At 42.4% G+C, this 16,113-nt stretch overlaps 1 protein-coding gene across 2 annotated transcripts in view; it reads right to left on the bottom strand.

Annotated features, from left to right (window-relative positions):
• Nucleotides 1–2,479: 2,479 nt before the first annotated feature.
• Nucleotides 2,480–16,113, bottom strand: part of COL19A1 (collagen type XIX alpha 1 chain) — a 2,241,461-nt gene continuing 2,227,827 nt past the window's right edge. For both annotated transcript variants that reach the window (XM_069606203.1, XM_069606204.1), the window contains exon 53: nt 2,480–11,168. In XM_069606203.1, the coding sequence (XP_069462304.1) occupies nt 11,041–11,168 (128 nt within the window). In that variant the 3' untranslated portion in view covers nt 2,480–11,040. The remainder of the gene's footprint in view (nt 11,169–16,113) is intronic.

Genomic DNA, 16,113 nt, shown 5'->3' with positions numbered 1-16,113 from the left:
ATTTCAGTCCTGGAGAGATACGATCCCTGAGTTTGAGGCCAAGGACAAGTCTTGCAGTCCTGTTCTGGACAAGTTTCAGAGGGCGGAGAGTAGAAGCAGGCAGATTTAGAAAGAGGCTGTTGCAGTAGTCCAGCATAGAGAGAACCAGAGCTCTGGAGACAGTGAGCTTCTGGGGGAAGGAGAGGAAAGGAAGAATACTTCTGAGGAGGTGGAGCTGGTAGTGTGACTTCTTAGTGACATCAGAGATGTAAGGGGAGAAGGAGAGTGTGGAGTCGCAGATGACACCAAGGTTTTTTGCCTTGCAGGTGGGAGCAGGAAGAGGGCCAAGAGAGGCCGGCCAGAGACCTGCAGTAAAGGGGGGAGCCGGTGTGCCGATGAGGAGAATCTCCATCTTACTGGCATTAAGGCAGAGGTCATTGGTGGCACACCATTCCTGGATAGCAGACAGACTGTCAGAGAAAAGGGAAGGAGAGGAGGAGGCCGAGGGTAGCCTGAAAATTAGCTAGGTGCCATCCGCATAGCACTGAAAGTTGGGGCAGAGAGCGGCGATGCGATGGGCAAGTAGTGCCAGGTATTGGTTGAACAACCAGGGTGAGAGGTTAGACCCCTGGGGGACAGCACAGGTAGAGAAAAAGATAGTAGAGAGGAAGGACCCAAGTTGGACCTGAGAGGGCCGGTCAGAGAGGAAAGAAGTCAGCCACGCCAGAGCCAGACCAGTGATACCCAGGTTATCACAGAGATGGTTGAGCAGGATGGCATGGTTGACAGTGTCAAAGGCAGAAGGGAGACCAAGCAGGATGAGGACGCAGGGGGTGTTAGCGTCAAGGTTGGAGTGCAGGTCTTCACGGATGTTCAGGAGAACAGTTTCCGTGCTTCTGGCAGCTCTGAAGCCAGACTGATGATCATGAAGACAACCAACAGCTTCAGTGTGGATATTAAGCTGGGAGATGGTCAGTTTCTTCAGGAGCTTGCCCAGGAAGGGAGTGATGGAGTTTGGGCGATAGTTAGCCAGGCAGGAGGGGACGGCAGAGGGTTTCTTAAGAAGAGGGTGCACAAGGGAGTGCTTCAGGGGGGATGGGAAGACTCGAGTGGTGAAGGAGTGATTGCAGAAATCAGCCAGGGCAGGAGCCAGGGAGTCGATGTGGTCCTTGATAGTTTTGGAGGAACAGGAGTGAACCTGTTTAGACAATATTTTCATAGCTTGGACTTGTCTAGAAACCTTGTCTGCAAAGAACAGGGGAAAGGCAGAGAAGGAGGGATGAGAGGTGGCTGCAGAAGGGCTAGAGGAAGAGCAGGGAGTAGAGGGATGGAGGGGATAGGAGGAGAGTGAGGACAGAATATCCTGAGTTTTAGAGTAGAATGAGAAGCCAGTGCCGTGCAGAGGGCCTGGGAAGGGACAGGAGAGGTAGAGTCTGAAGCAGGATTGGCCAGTCCTTGCAGATTTTAAAGAGTTCAGCTGAGTTGTTAGATGCCGCAGAGACGCAGGCTTCGATATGAGCTCTCTTCTTGGTTTGGAGGGAGAGCCGGTATTGCTTTTGGAGCAGGCGGCAGGCCAGTTTGTCAGAGGATGTACATGAAGCACGCCATTTCCTCTCGGCCACCCTGCACTTGCGTTTTAGGGCGACGAGGTCCGAGTCATACCATGAGTTACACTTGGCCTTGGGCTTCAGGCGGATTCTCGTGACAGGGGCAAGGATATCAAGAGTATCAGATATAGCAGAGTGGAGCGTGGAGAGGGCTGTGTCTGGGTGAGAGTCAGCCAAAGGGGGAGGAGGAGGTGAGAAGATGGTGGAGAAAGCCTCAACTGACACGCGCTTCATGGGTCGGATGACCGAGAAGGTGGGTGGCAGTAATGGGGGTGGCTTAGCCTGAGGGGTAGGGAGGGTGAGGTGGAAGGAGGCACCATCCATAGCTTCCGAATAACACCAGATAGGTTAGGTAACGGAAAGCTAGAAGGCAGCTAGGGAGTCAGGTAGCCATCTTGTTAGGGAGAACATCATTAGCCCTAGAGAGAAAAGACAGATAGGGCTCACTGGGGATAGCTACCAACATACTGTCACGGACACCTGGGCTAGAGAGGAGGCAAAGGGTGGGGAAGGCAAGTTAGAGAGGGACGGCCCTGGCGCCAACATCCCAAGTCCCGTAAGATCCCAGAAACACCTGAATCCATTAATCAGGTTGTCTGTTTAAGTTCAATAAACACCCATTGGACTTACATCCAGAGTCAGAGTGGTTATTTGTGGCGGGTGCCCCGTCAAACAAAGTAACGTGGCGGGTGCCCCATCACACAAAGTAAGAGAAAAGGGAGTCCTATGCTGGATAAACAACAAAGCCACTGTTCTTATTTCTGGTAGGCATTGCATTCTGATGCTTGCACAACGGCACATAACACACATCATCTTTCAGTGATCTTCACTAAAAAACATAGTTAACTTAACCTATAATAAATTACAATGCAATAAAATGAGAGAACATCAAATAAAACAAAAGACATGTTTATTAAATACCCTGTATGAGTTGCACTGAAATCAATGGCAATCACATGTTTTGCAAATGAGGTACAGTTGTAAAATATGCCATGAAATCATTTCAACGTATTCTTTGACAAAAGTTACATTTACATACGTATCTTGAATATAACTGTAATGCACTCCTTCGAACAATATGTACAAAATGCATTCTTTACATCTACACAGCTAAGAAATAGCAACCATTGGTTATACAAGGGGTGGTATGGCAATCAACGGAGCTATCATGCGAGGCACACCTTTTGCAGCTACCCATTTGCCCATGCCCATTCCATCAGAGCATCCCTCAGAAAACTGCCTACAGATTGTAAATCATTACCCAGTCATGATACCGACAGCAAATATACATGTGCCCTAACTGGAACACAAACTGCTCTCCAACAATATCTTTGATGCACTGTTAGCGTACACAAACCAATGTGTCAACATAAAAATAACACACTATCAAGCACTTGCCCTGAATAATGACAGTACTATAACTAGATTAGTCCTAAAACAGGCGAGGAGTGCTTTCCGCTAGAATTATTTTCTGTAGATGGCCAAATAGACAAGAACCAATCAACCAGAATCTGCATCTGAAGTCAGGTGGCCATCAGTTCCAGGTGTACATTTTCCCATGTGTGAAAGTGTTACACATTTAAGAAACTGTTGCCCGCCCGTGCAGTACAACTGGATTCTAAATGTGGGGCCGAGGCCATCAGCAGGATGGTGGGCAGACACACTGATTGGGCCATGACCTTCCTTTGGGTGGGTGGATATAGGTATGGGGTCTAGCTCTACATTTGTAACGGTTATCGATACAGAAACAATGTTTTCATGACTCCAAGTATCCTCACACGTAACCAACATCCCTTTGTCATGAGCACATACTACCCTTTGTCATGAGCACATACTACAGCAGATTGTATTGTTTTATGACTGGTATTTGAAGGGAAGAAGCTAGGGTTGGTGGGGTTTTTAATAGTCTATTAAGTCAAATAAAAAGAAAATACATACCTCCATGATGTTAAGTGAACTAGCTCACATCCATAAAACCAGACAGCATACTCATGGAAATGTGGTCATTGTATCCTTTGTGAGTCTACACTCCCTTTATGTGCACTGTGCACACTCTGCAGCATAGTTAGTGGATGCCGTGTTTACTCTCATATAACACCCTCCATCAATCACTCTTCATTTTTGCATTAGTCACATTATGTGGGACTGGTGTGCCCACATGTGGGTTCCAAGCTTTCTGTGCCTAGAGAACAAAGCCACACTTCATTTTTGCATGCGACATGTGCAGGGACATCATTTCACCAAAATACCAGGGGTATCGGAAGTGACATCACATGACCCTTGACCCCCTGATGACATCACAGGAAGTGATGTCATTTGACCCACCCCGGAGGGATATTGCGGGAAGTGATGGAACACGATCTTTCACCCATTAACAAAACAGGAAGTGGCATCACATAGCATTGTACACTACAAAAATATGGTTACAATATCACTATAATGTGATGTACATTTCATACAAGATTGGTCGCCATATGTATCATTAAGATCAGTGTGCGTAGGCCCATATTACCAAATTACTGTGAATTCAAGCAGATGTCCATGACCAAATGATAATGATGTGTTATTATATAGTACTTACGCTTAAGCGCTTTATATAGAAAAAATATACACCCAATATCACCCAACCTGTGTTGGTACTCATTTATCGACCTCAGAAGGATGAAAGGCTGAGTTGAGGCATTTAAGAACAGACCAAATCAGTGATTCACCCCCTGAAGTGTGCCTGAAATAAACCTTTAATGAGTCTAGTAATTATTGTCTAGAATTCCAGAAAGTCACATTATTTGGTATTCCTATTCTTTCTTATTTAGGGTCAGTGCTGAAAGTGTTAGACTTGTGGCATTTCTGTTCTGAACAAGAAAGCCAGCCACTCCAGAAGTAAAGAGCCACATGGTGCTGGTCACAGTCCAGAAGGTTGCAATACCAAAAAAAAAAACTAAATGACGTCCCTGGACATGTGGCTGAGACATGTTGACGGTTGCTTCTAGTTTTGTACAGAAGTGATGTGCGGGCTGGACTGTCCCTTTTTGGCTGGACCAAAGTGTGATTTACATATAAGCTTTCCCCTTCTTCAATGGCATGGCAAGCTGTAACACAATGGTTTATAACCTTTCCAATATCAATGGCAGTATTTATAATTTATGCAAAACATCCCATCCATCACTTTTCGGTTTTGCAGTGTGCCCAGTATGAAGCACTTTAATAAAAATCATGTTTTAATGTCAAACATAAATAATAAAATATTCTTGTACAGGTGAGGGCATACAAAAAAATGTCAAAGTCCTTTCTTTCATTGGTCCAGCAGCAAACCTTATCCGACAGATACAAAAAGGCAGCTACTGTCAAAATCAGCCACAATCCAATCATTTGCAACTGTCATCCTTCAATAAACTGTGGTCTGTTGTCTAACTGTAATCCACGCAAGAGGGCCCTACAGTGTGTCTCTCTTTCACCTATATAAAAGGAGATGTGTATCTGATGAAACTCTGCACATCATCACTTCTGTGTGTTAGGCCCCAAAAGAAATCTGTGATTTGGGGGAGAGCAAATGCGATGGGGTGGGAGGAGTGGTCCAGCGATCTATCACACAGCGATACCATGAGAAATGCATTTATGTCAGGAAGAAATGTTGCTGTTCTCCTCTCTAACAGAAACAGGCTCTTGCAGGTCTCTGATCCTGCCTTTCTTACTGAGCCCCCAAAATGTTTCCAGCTCACCGCGAGTGAAAGATGAAAATAAAATGCACCCCTCGTAATGTAAAGGGAAATACAAAACAATCAAGAACTTCTATGACTTACCAGCCACACATCTGAGTAAAGCAGTAAGAAAAATGTTTGCCAAAAAGGAAATTCCAAAAAAGTTTAAAAAACAGTCTAGCAAAAATCAAAAATAGGGCCCACTTAATAGGCACCAAACAAACATAGTAATAAAAAAGGTTGGAGCTACACAATCAACAAAAAAAAACAGATAAGAAAAAAGTTTCACGCATGATGAACAATGACAAATACAAAGGAACCCACCATTATAGAAAACATTGGCAAATAGGGCTTACCATGAAAATAAAGCAAATAAAGCTATGAGAAAAGTGCCATGTCTACTGCTTCCACCCTCCAGGGTCAAAGAATCAACATTAAAATGTTAAATAAGGGGGCATGTTTGCAGTGGTGGTTGGAAGACATGGAAATCAAAGTACTTTCTCTGAGAGGTTTCAAACATGTATATGGAATTTTAAAACAGAAATAGGTGTATCAAGATAATAAGGCCACAGACTCGGCACTCTTGGAGCCCCTAAACAAGTGGTGGAGCATCAGGGATCAAAGTGAAGGGCCACACTTTCTATTCTTTGTTGTAAACATAGAGCCCCAGTTCAGGCTTTGTTGAACTATAAAAATGTGAAACTGATAACAACAGGCCCTGGAGAGCAGGTGTGACCGGTCTTTATACTAGAGTTGTGTCTATGCTGTACTGAAAGTGCATGCTTTATAAAATACTTAACAAAATACACAAACTATGTTGGTGTCGCTAATGGACAAAAATTCATATTCCTTTGTGCCTGAGTATTGGAAATTGACTACTTTGAAGAAAACGAAAATCAACCAAACAAACAATACTTTGATGATGAACACATCATCATCAACACTAGCCAACATTGCTACCACATGAGTCACATGTGTGCAACGTGTAATCATCTCATGCTCACAATAGAAATAAGATGATACCTATGTAACAGAGAATCGATGGAGCGCCTTGAATTTAGGCACTAAATTAGACTTGGTATTCTGGAAAGTCATTGATTATTCTCTATCATCTTTGTTTATATTTCTTGACTAGGGCACAGAAAACTAACCATGTGTGGAAATAACTATAAAAAAAAGAAGCTGTCTATACAAAAATGAAACACTACAAATATCAACTGATCCACACCATGCGACTAAGTGGATTTAGCACATGAAGGAGACAGCAAAGGGGTCACCCAATATGTAAACCTCCTAGTCTTTTTGCACTGCAAATGTTACACTGGGGTTCACTTCTGGTAGGTCTCAGATTTGGCAGTAAGAAGATATTGCTTGCACAGAGGATTACATGTCGACCCCTTTCCAAATGAGTGACACAAAGCCTTTGTCATACTAGATGATTGCTGGCATTGCAATGGTCACCAGGTAGGTAGAGTCGAGGAAGAGTTGAGGATCATGTATATCCCTGGCAGGGGGATCCCACTCTAATTTGAAAAGTATGTATCAATTTTGATCACATGTGCGCTAATGCTTCTAAACGTTTTAGAAATATTGTCACAATCCTTCATGTATGCAGGATGAACTTTTGAAATTGTTTGATCAACTTCACTGAACCAAGAATATTTTAGGCCTTGTGAAACATTTCAGTTAGGTTTCCGTGCTATTGAATCCTGAAACTGTGTGATCAAGGTTTCCTTTTCTCCTGGGTCTACATCATCATGAAACAAAGTGGCGTCGAGAGATTTTCAGAATAGCCACTGTGCCCTCAAGATGGAGCACATTCTTATGACTTTTAATGTGTTTTTGGTCAACTTCCAACACCGGTTGTGCTTCCTTGTTCAGTTGTGGTGAACAAATTCGGGAACATCTGACCTGAGTGCTTGTTGGAAGAGGCCTGGGCTTATGGGGCAATTTTTAGCCACTCTGTGTGATACAGAATTGGCTTTTTGAAACCACAGTCCCAGAGAATACGTGTTGACAGCCAGTACCAATTTGTGAAATATTGATGCTTGTGTATAACACGCATAACTTAATCCGTGTGCCATAGCACAATAAGCATGGGTACGGGTCACATTTTATCCACGACTGATACCGGGGTCTGGATTTTGGTTATAAGACAAATTCCTTAGTCGGTCATGCTATGGAAAGCAGGCCATTGCATTCCGTTCAATTTTGTCGCATGCATATGTGTTTCTCAGCATGCAGGTATTTGCAGCCATAGATAATTTTTGGAAGGTATGGACTGGCGGCCTTCCCCACCCAAAATAGGAACAAGCACTAATGCAGCTAGTGGATGTGAGCTCTCCTTAGATCTTGCACAGGCAGAAGCGCACCCTTCTAGTTTGTGAATCTGATCTTTTCACAGTCATCCTGATGCCACCTGGGTAACATTATCTAACAATATAATAAAAGGCCAGATGTATGTTTGTCCGATGTAGTAGCTTCGCCTGATGTCACCGCTAGAAGGAGATGTTTAATGTTATGTATGAAATACATATCAATACATTCATTGTATGCATGTAAATGGGATCGAACTGAGCACTGCATTAACTCTGCAAATGAAAGACCTGACAGGTTTATTTGTATGTTACCAACAGGGGAAGAGCTAGACATCCCTCCCCTCCCTGCCTCATGAAGCATTCACTGACGGTCTTCCATCATGTGTGTATATCCATTTGCATTGCAATGCATTGCATGCATCCGGGCACACACAGCATTACATGTTTGAATGAAGAACTTACTATAGTTGATGCCCTTAATCCTCTACCACGCACATGACTACAGCGGGAAAATAAGTGCCGCTGCAAGCAATCAGTCAGGTCTGAATATGAGGGCTGCGATTCGGAGAGGTGTGCATTTATGTGCAAATCATGCCTACACCGCCCCGAGAAACAAATTCTATGTCTGCATGTGACCACCCAGACATACTTTGAATGAATCGGAAATTGACTATTTTACCAGTCCACAGTGTCATAAATCTGAAATCCAGAGGAACCAGGCAGAGTGTAACACTCTGTTGAACACACAGACACCTAGATTACTAATGATGGTGCAACCCGTCCGTTATACATAGATCTATCACTAAGTTGAATAAGTAATTACCTACAGAAATATGCAAATGGTAGCGCGGGATATATAAAACTGCCTCCCTGTGGCAAATACAGCTTAAGCCATCCTTTCTAGGCAACAGTCAGGCTATTAGAGTTGCTGTTCAGATGAACACAAAGGCCAAAACATAAGTATAGGAACGTCGCAATCGTATGCATGTTGTGCTGTATGAAAAAGTATTCTAGAACATGCAAAGCACCAACTGGCAGTAAACATTATGATCACATTAAAGTGATATTTAAAAAATATATACTTTCAAAGTTTAACACACATAATGCATCATTCAAAGGCTCGACAATGTAAGCAGTCTTGTTATCTACCTGACCAAAGTTAAATTCTGAAAGAAAATCACTCCATAGTCTATAATTCCATAGTCACATCTAAACATGTAAATATTCCAATTTATTTAAAAAAGATGAACCTCCTAATGTTCTCTGCATGCGTAATCAGTTATATTTTGAGTCAGCTGTACCTTCACTAGCTTATTGGGCATCTGCCTCCGCATTCAGAGGCAGGTTAATGCTCTTTTCACTATATAGCTATACTATTGAGTTTCTTCTATATGTTGTCAACTCATCCAATTGCACTAGTAACTATGATTGTGCTTAAGACTACATTTCTGGAGTGTCAGTGAATGCTGTCCATGTGCTAGAGTGCATTCATACAGTGGAAGAACGAGCCACACTAAGGTGTGAGTTTGATGTCCCTCTTCGGCCATACCCAATTACGGAGGGGTTCAAAGTACAGCACCGTAGCACTCATGGAGGGCCCCAATAGAGTTTAGAGTCCCGCCCTTTATGAAAATTGCCCGGCCCAGTACCGAAGAGGAGAGCAACACCTTCTCTCACACATGCACCAAGGACACCCATCAAGAACAGCAAGACACCCAAGTACTTTACTAGCTCAATGATCACAATGTTACAATAGAAACATACACACAAACACACACAAAAACTCACCCACACACTCCAATGGTGATCAACTCTGGAAATCTCTCAATCGTGGGATGGCCACAAAGACATGTACGTGGTATTGTGTGGAGCTACCATATTAGCTCTTCCTATGGCGAGGGATCAGTCAACGCTCAAGGCATTAGGGACCTCTGTGCATTCACATCCATACAAGTGTGCATGTACCCCAAATTCTGCCAATGGCGGTGTGATGCATAATGCACTAGATACTTCTGTCACACCAATGTGATTGTCTTCTTGCATTCCAAAGTGGCAGGGACAGAGTAGCTGAGCCTGTGTAAGCATTGCACAGGTCAACAGAGGTCACCATGAGCTGAAGCCACAATGTAGGAGAAAGAAGTGGTCAATGATAGACAATAAATTCAGCAACACGACACAACAGTAGGGCGGGCTCAGCAATGGGGGCAGACATGATTACCGGTGTTGCAGTCTGCAATTCCTACTGTGAGTTCATGAACAACCACTCAGTAACGGCTTCTACATAAGAGTCAAGTGCACAAATGATCGTGCCTTTCGGCCGAGTCCTTTTCTTGTAGCGTGGTGACTGTGCGATCCATGCTACACTTGATAAGTAAACAATTCAAACTGTCATGCTTTTCATCACTTTCCTTGCAAATCTTCTCTTTCTTTGTAGTGCACAATCTTCTCCTTGACTTTTTCATCCACTGAGAAACTCCTTGCGTGGCTTCACTGCTACGACGCAGTCCACATCACTCCACTTTCTCGTAGGTTAGAATAAAATCTGTCCTTTTGGCAGCTCGTTTCACCTGTTAGTGCAGTGTATTCACCACCCGTATATGCGGTTTTAGAAAAATGGGTCAATGAACATACAACCATACTTATGATCACAATGTCTCAGCATTGCACATACTACTCTGTATGCGCAGCTGTAACCATTAAGCCTTCTCTCATTCAATGCGTGTGAGTTGCATGTTGTATGACACTCTGGAGTTATGGCTCCTTTATAGTCTGGAGTTGGCATAATCAGGTGTAACCATATTCTATACAGTTTTACTGACATTAAAGTCAACCAGGAGAATCCATGGATTTTTAGATTGAAGTCTGCGTTTCGTTAAATTTAGATCACACTAATCTCTATTAACAGATAATATAACAAGATGTAAATGTGTGCACAAAACAGAGCACGCGTAGATTCCTGAAGATACCGTAAATCCATTCCATGGATAGAATGACATTTTCACTGGTGTCCCAAATGCACCATACCATGCTTACACAGGTAACTGGGGCATCAGGGTTAAGACTCTGTTGTTCCAATGGAACAGAAGAAGCATAAAACAAAATAATTCATATTACCGTAGCAGAAAATATCCCTGCTCTGTCCTTCATTCACGCAAATGAAACGTACCACTCTTCGTGCCCTCCCTGTGAAAAATAAAACCAGAATCACTGCAGCAGTAAAACTGAATGACAGATGGAATGCAGTCAGGAATATACATCCCAGTATTCCATAGCTCTGCAAGTGACAGGAAATTCAGTGTTTCTCCTCCAGGCAAGTACGCCTATTCACAGTCCATGGTGCAGACAAGACACCGGCAAGTGTTCTGCAGGTCTGGAGCATACATATTGGAGGAGGAGGAGCTGTGTCAAGAAATCATCATGCAGCCTCCAGAAGGATAGTTACTTTCCATGAGTCCGTTGCTGAACATTCGTTACAGGAGGGAGACAGTCTGCTGGATTACATCTTCCACTAGGCCCTGGAGGCCCGTGAGCGCCTACCTGCCCTGGAGTACCTGGCAGACCTGTACCTAAAAATCAACAGAAGGAGGTTAGTATATAAGATGCTCAATTTTGTTCAATGCGCTCATAACAATCGCACAGGGCTCATCTGGTAATGGTCAAACAATTAAAAAGAAAAAATGTAACACTGCACTCTTTTGGGACATGCCTGAGCACTTTCAATGCAAAGGTACGGGTTCCATGAATCGACAAAAGCAGTTCTGTCAGAAAACAGGTTTATTGCATTCTTACGATCAGGAGGGGCTAGTTAGTTCATTAGAGCTGAAAAACTAACCCAGTTCTCTGAGCAATACAAAATAGCAGCTTATATACAGTTTAAACAATTTACAAAATCACACATATTTTGTTACAAAGTCATCCTCCATCCCTTCATTCGCTAACACTAATACAAAGTAACTTAATCCCCCTAACTCTAAAATTCCCATTGGATACTTTCATAAGGTACACCCTTTTTGACATGTGATCTTCTTCCATCGTCAGACATGTCGTATTTCCACATGATACATATATTGCTCAGAAATAAGCAAGTGTATTATTATTCAAACCATGTGACTAAAACCCATTAACTCCTATGGTAATCGTACAGGGTTATCATTCCTTTGGAACAACAATATAATTCAAACCCGCTGGGGTTATTATTTTTCCGTCATTACCTCACCTAGCCTGACTTGGAACTGCCATCATAGACCACATAATCTTTAACCCACAAGCTGCTTATCTCTTCGGAGCCCATAACAATCCTGGGCTAGCATGTGGTTTATTAACTAACCCTTCCTTTACCCTGCCATGCAAGATCCTATGTGTGCCCAAGGAAATTGCCTCTTGTATCTACAAATGGTTTTGCATCCTACTCTCCTCTGCAATATTATCACAGCCAGTCATATGAGGCTCGCTTCCGTCCCCCTATTGTGACCTCGGCCATGCCACCTTCTAGGCCAGCCTAAAATCTGCTTCATGCAAACCAACAAATTCTGCAATTTACATGGAATTTTAAACTCAGTGAAAAACTCTTGCAGATTACACGTCTTCACATACTATAATGTTTTTACATTTTGACACTTTGTCAAACCCTCACATGTACAATGTTCAGAATTACTGCGTCTCCCCACATTAACTTCCTTTTACCAGGATCCTTTTTCCTATGTGTGCAGATCTCCCGCTTCGTGCCTCTAAAAGCTGCAAATGGTACATCGCACAATACATTGTGAATTCTACTAATAATGTTACTACCTACTTGTAGTGCATGAACGAAAATGAGCTAAATAACATGGCGCCGGTGCGCGGACATTTTGGACATTCACTCCCAAACCACAATGAAAGTCTACATTTCTGCCAGTTCAGTTAGGAGGCAGACATGAATTCTGCAGCAGTTGCAATATTTTAGCATGAAGTATATGAGTTTACTGTGTAGAATAATTTGCATATTGTTCACTCAAGGACGAGCCGAGAGGGGAATCAGAGATGTGCAGGTGCATTGATAAAGGGTGTTGGGAATAAGAGCGTGGAGGACGAGTTGGGTTTTTCCACAGTCTGGATTTTTCCACTCTTGCCTCCCATGCTTGCTGTCTGTCCTTCGGCCGTCGGCAGTGTGCAACCCATGAGGGGCAGGGATTCATCCCCCTTGAGAGGAGAAGGTCCCAATGAGGGGACAGAGAATTGGAACCGCCAGTGTTGAAGTCTTTCTGAGAAGGAGGATGCTCTGCACCGGACCAGTTGATGCATCATCTCTCTGCCTGACTGCCTTGGGACTGGGTAGTGTTGTCGTGGATGAGATGAAGCTTTGTCCTACAACTGCCCTAACTGTGATGAATACTTGTTATGTTCGTTCTTGTTCATATATTCGTGTATAACCAGTTGCATTATTCTATAGTTATATGTATGTTTATGTAGTGTGAATAAAGGGCGTGTAAAGAGCCAATTATTTCCTAACTAATGATCTAAGTGTATTAGATTGCCTTTCTGAGTCCAAGAACTTTTAGTCCGTGTAATAGGGTAAGTAATTCTGAGGTCATTTCACGTGTCTGAAAAGCAAAACACTACTGTAACTGAAATCTGAAAATACAAAGTAACATGCCAATCCTCTAACTACATTGAATCACATGTTTTAGTGGCTACATTGCTGTTCAACTCTACCGCACTGGGGTCTAATAAGGTAAACACCCTTTCATCGTGGGATGTTTTTTCGGGGGTTTCTTTAATGTGAATTTTTTAATGAAAAAACGAATCGAAATTTTAGAGGGTTAGAAAAATATATATATGGGGTGTGGGTGGGTGTTCGGGAATAGATAAAAAATTAAAGTAAATTGAGAGTTTGGGAGCTCAACCCCCCAAAAAATAAAAAATAAAAAATGTGATTATTTTTTTCGTTCAATAATCTGCTGTAAAATACCCCGCAAAAAATACCCCTGAAATGACATGTAGCGCTCTAATACACTTTGTGCAATGTAAATCTGCTTTATGCATTACGGCTTAAAATGTCTTCCCCAGAAATAATTTAATTTTGTTGAAAAGTGGCAACAATTTGGGGTTAATAATGGGACTTTAGGTGTAGGGGATAAAGAGACAATCCTGGCACAAAGAGTGTATCAATACACAACCACAAATAGACTTCTGTCTGGAGCTATACAACACTGCTTCTATGCAAACTCAAGTTCACTATTTTTCGACCAAAGACATTTTTTGTATTATCTCTATTACCCAATGATATTTTCTCTTCTGTGAATCATGAACGTGGGTATGATGATTATTAACTTGTGTCCACTATATTTCATTTATTGAAATAGTCTTGTATCATCATTGTGTACCATTTGGAATTATGACACTTTCCCGTAGGAGAATGGTAGGGTCATTTATTTTGTGATCCTTCAGATTCCCTGCACGGATTAGTTTATAGGATGTATGGTATAGATACAATAGTGAGTATTCCAAGAAGGTGTTGTATTTTAACAAGAAATCCAAAATGTCACGTGATCAGGTCATCATGTGATCACACACACACATGACCGCTATAAATTAGCAGCCATGTTGTTGCCACGCACACAGTGGTCTTCTAGAGTCAATGCGAGATTGTGTTGTAACTACAACCTGATTCCTGTGATACAAGTAGAGGAATTCGAGGTACTTTTACTCCCCTGCTTTATATAAGTATGGTCCTCTTATGTAAGATGAAATTGGACTTCCATATAATAGAGTTCTTGTCCTCTTTTCTCATGTTCAGATCCACTCTAAATTCACTTACCTAATCTGGGATGATCCCTAACTTGGAAGCTAGGACTTTCAATTGATCACTACTATACATATATAAGGTACACATACATATGGTAGATTTTAATATTCTCTGATACAATTTATTTTGTTGGATTTCTAGACTTAAATTGGGCAAACATTTCGAGTACTGTTATCTAACTGTGAATTGACCTACACTGATTGAGCACCACCGGTTTCTCTGAAAGGTATGAGCTGCTTGTTCCTTTTCCTTTCTTGTTTAATTGTTTAGGGACTATGAATTAAAAACACAGCTTGACCATTCTTTTTTGTCATTAGAATCTTTTTTGTAACTTTGAGATTCTAACTTAGAGGACTATTTTGGGGAACATTTATCTGCCAATGTTATGGGGGTTCCAGGGGAATTACCAGGTAAATTACCCTTAATTTCTCCTCACTCGGACGATCAAGTCCCGAAACGCGTTGAGCTGGATCCTACTGTTTCTATGAATAAATCTTCTGGATGAAGACTATAAGGACTGGACATTATTGTATTTAAGAATATACCTGAGGAAATCATAAACAGTGCTGAGTTTGATTCAACCTTTTGGCGATTAGAGCCTTTGATAGAGGGCAGGGGACGGGAGTTTAACCAAGCTGGGACACTATTTGTGGTTGTGTAATGGTTTAACAAGTGGAATTTAGGAATAAAGCTTGATTAACTGCTCTGCACAATTATGGGTTTTTTATCCTTAAAAACACAAATGGTCTGCTTTTACATGGAGGTCCAACCTCTGTGTGCAGTGGGAAAAGGGTATGTGTGGAATTACTGCATGTGCAGTTCCGCCTATCACAATGGAGTCATATGAGACTTCATAATGGGGAATAGCAACAGCCAGTGCATTGAAGTACCTTTCCTGTCTGTGGTACTAGTTATTCATTTTGGCACTGTTAGTGCAGCTAGTACCGCTAGTACCGCAAAACTTGTGATGAGACCCAAGGACTTAAATGGAAACTAATTGGAAGACGCCAAAATCGAAGGGAAGATTACATAGTGGGTTGTTTTTAATAACATAATTCGGTATTGATTAACAAGTTCTCCTGTTGGCACAGTGAAACAAGTGATGCATCACAATGCAACCGCAATGGGTGACTGCCAATACAGCCTGGGGGCTCCACAGAATCAAAGGCACATTCCAAAACTCTCATCCTGAATCCTGGAACCATCTGTACTGACATTGACCAAGTATTGGGTATAAATGAGCATGCAATATCTGAGTCTGATCATTTGGGAGTGGTAGAAACCATTGAGACTATTCCTGGCTTATTGCTCAAGAAATCTGAAAAAGCATTGGATAACCTTTACTCTGAACCTCCAGAACCATTAAACCTTTGGGATGCTTCCATTAATACATGTACTTTATTCGTTATTAAGGTACTGTTTGCTAGGAAAGAGTTCAACGATAAATCAAACATTGGTTCTGTCTTTTCTATATACGATGCCGGTGTTACATGTCATCGCTTTTTGGGACATTGGGCCTTATTACACGGTAGGCGGTAAGAGATTACCGGCACCGGTAAGGGCACTGGTGCCGGTAATACCTTACCGCCCTAATACGAGGTCCCTCAGCGGGTCCCGTCCTTAACGTGTGGTCAGACCACACGTTAAGGACGGGACCCACTGAGGGACTTCAGAGCTAATAGTGGTACCGTTATTAGCTCCTTCCCCATTCCCATTGAGCCCTATGG

Source organism: Ambystoma mexicanum, chromosome 4p (genome assembly GCF_040938575.1).
Source record: "Ambystoma mexicanum isolate Mex_15411 chromosome 4p, UKY_AmexF1_1, whole genome shotgun sequence".
Taxonomy (NCBI): Eukaryota; Metazoa; Chordata; class Amphibia; order Caudata; family Ambystomatidae; genus Ambystoma; species Ambystoma mexicanum.
Note: the sequence above shows the minus strand (reverse complement) of the source record. Positions and strands in the feature narration are given on the sequence as shown.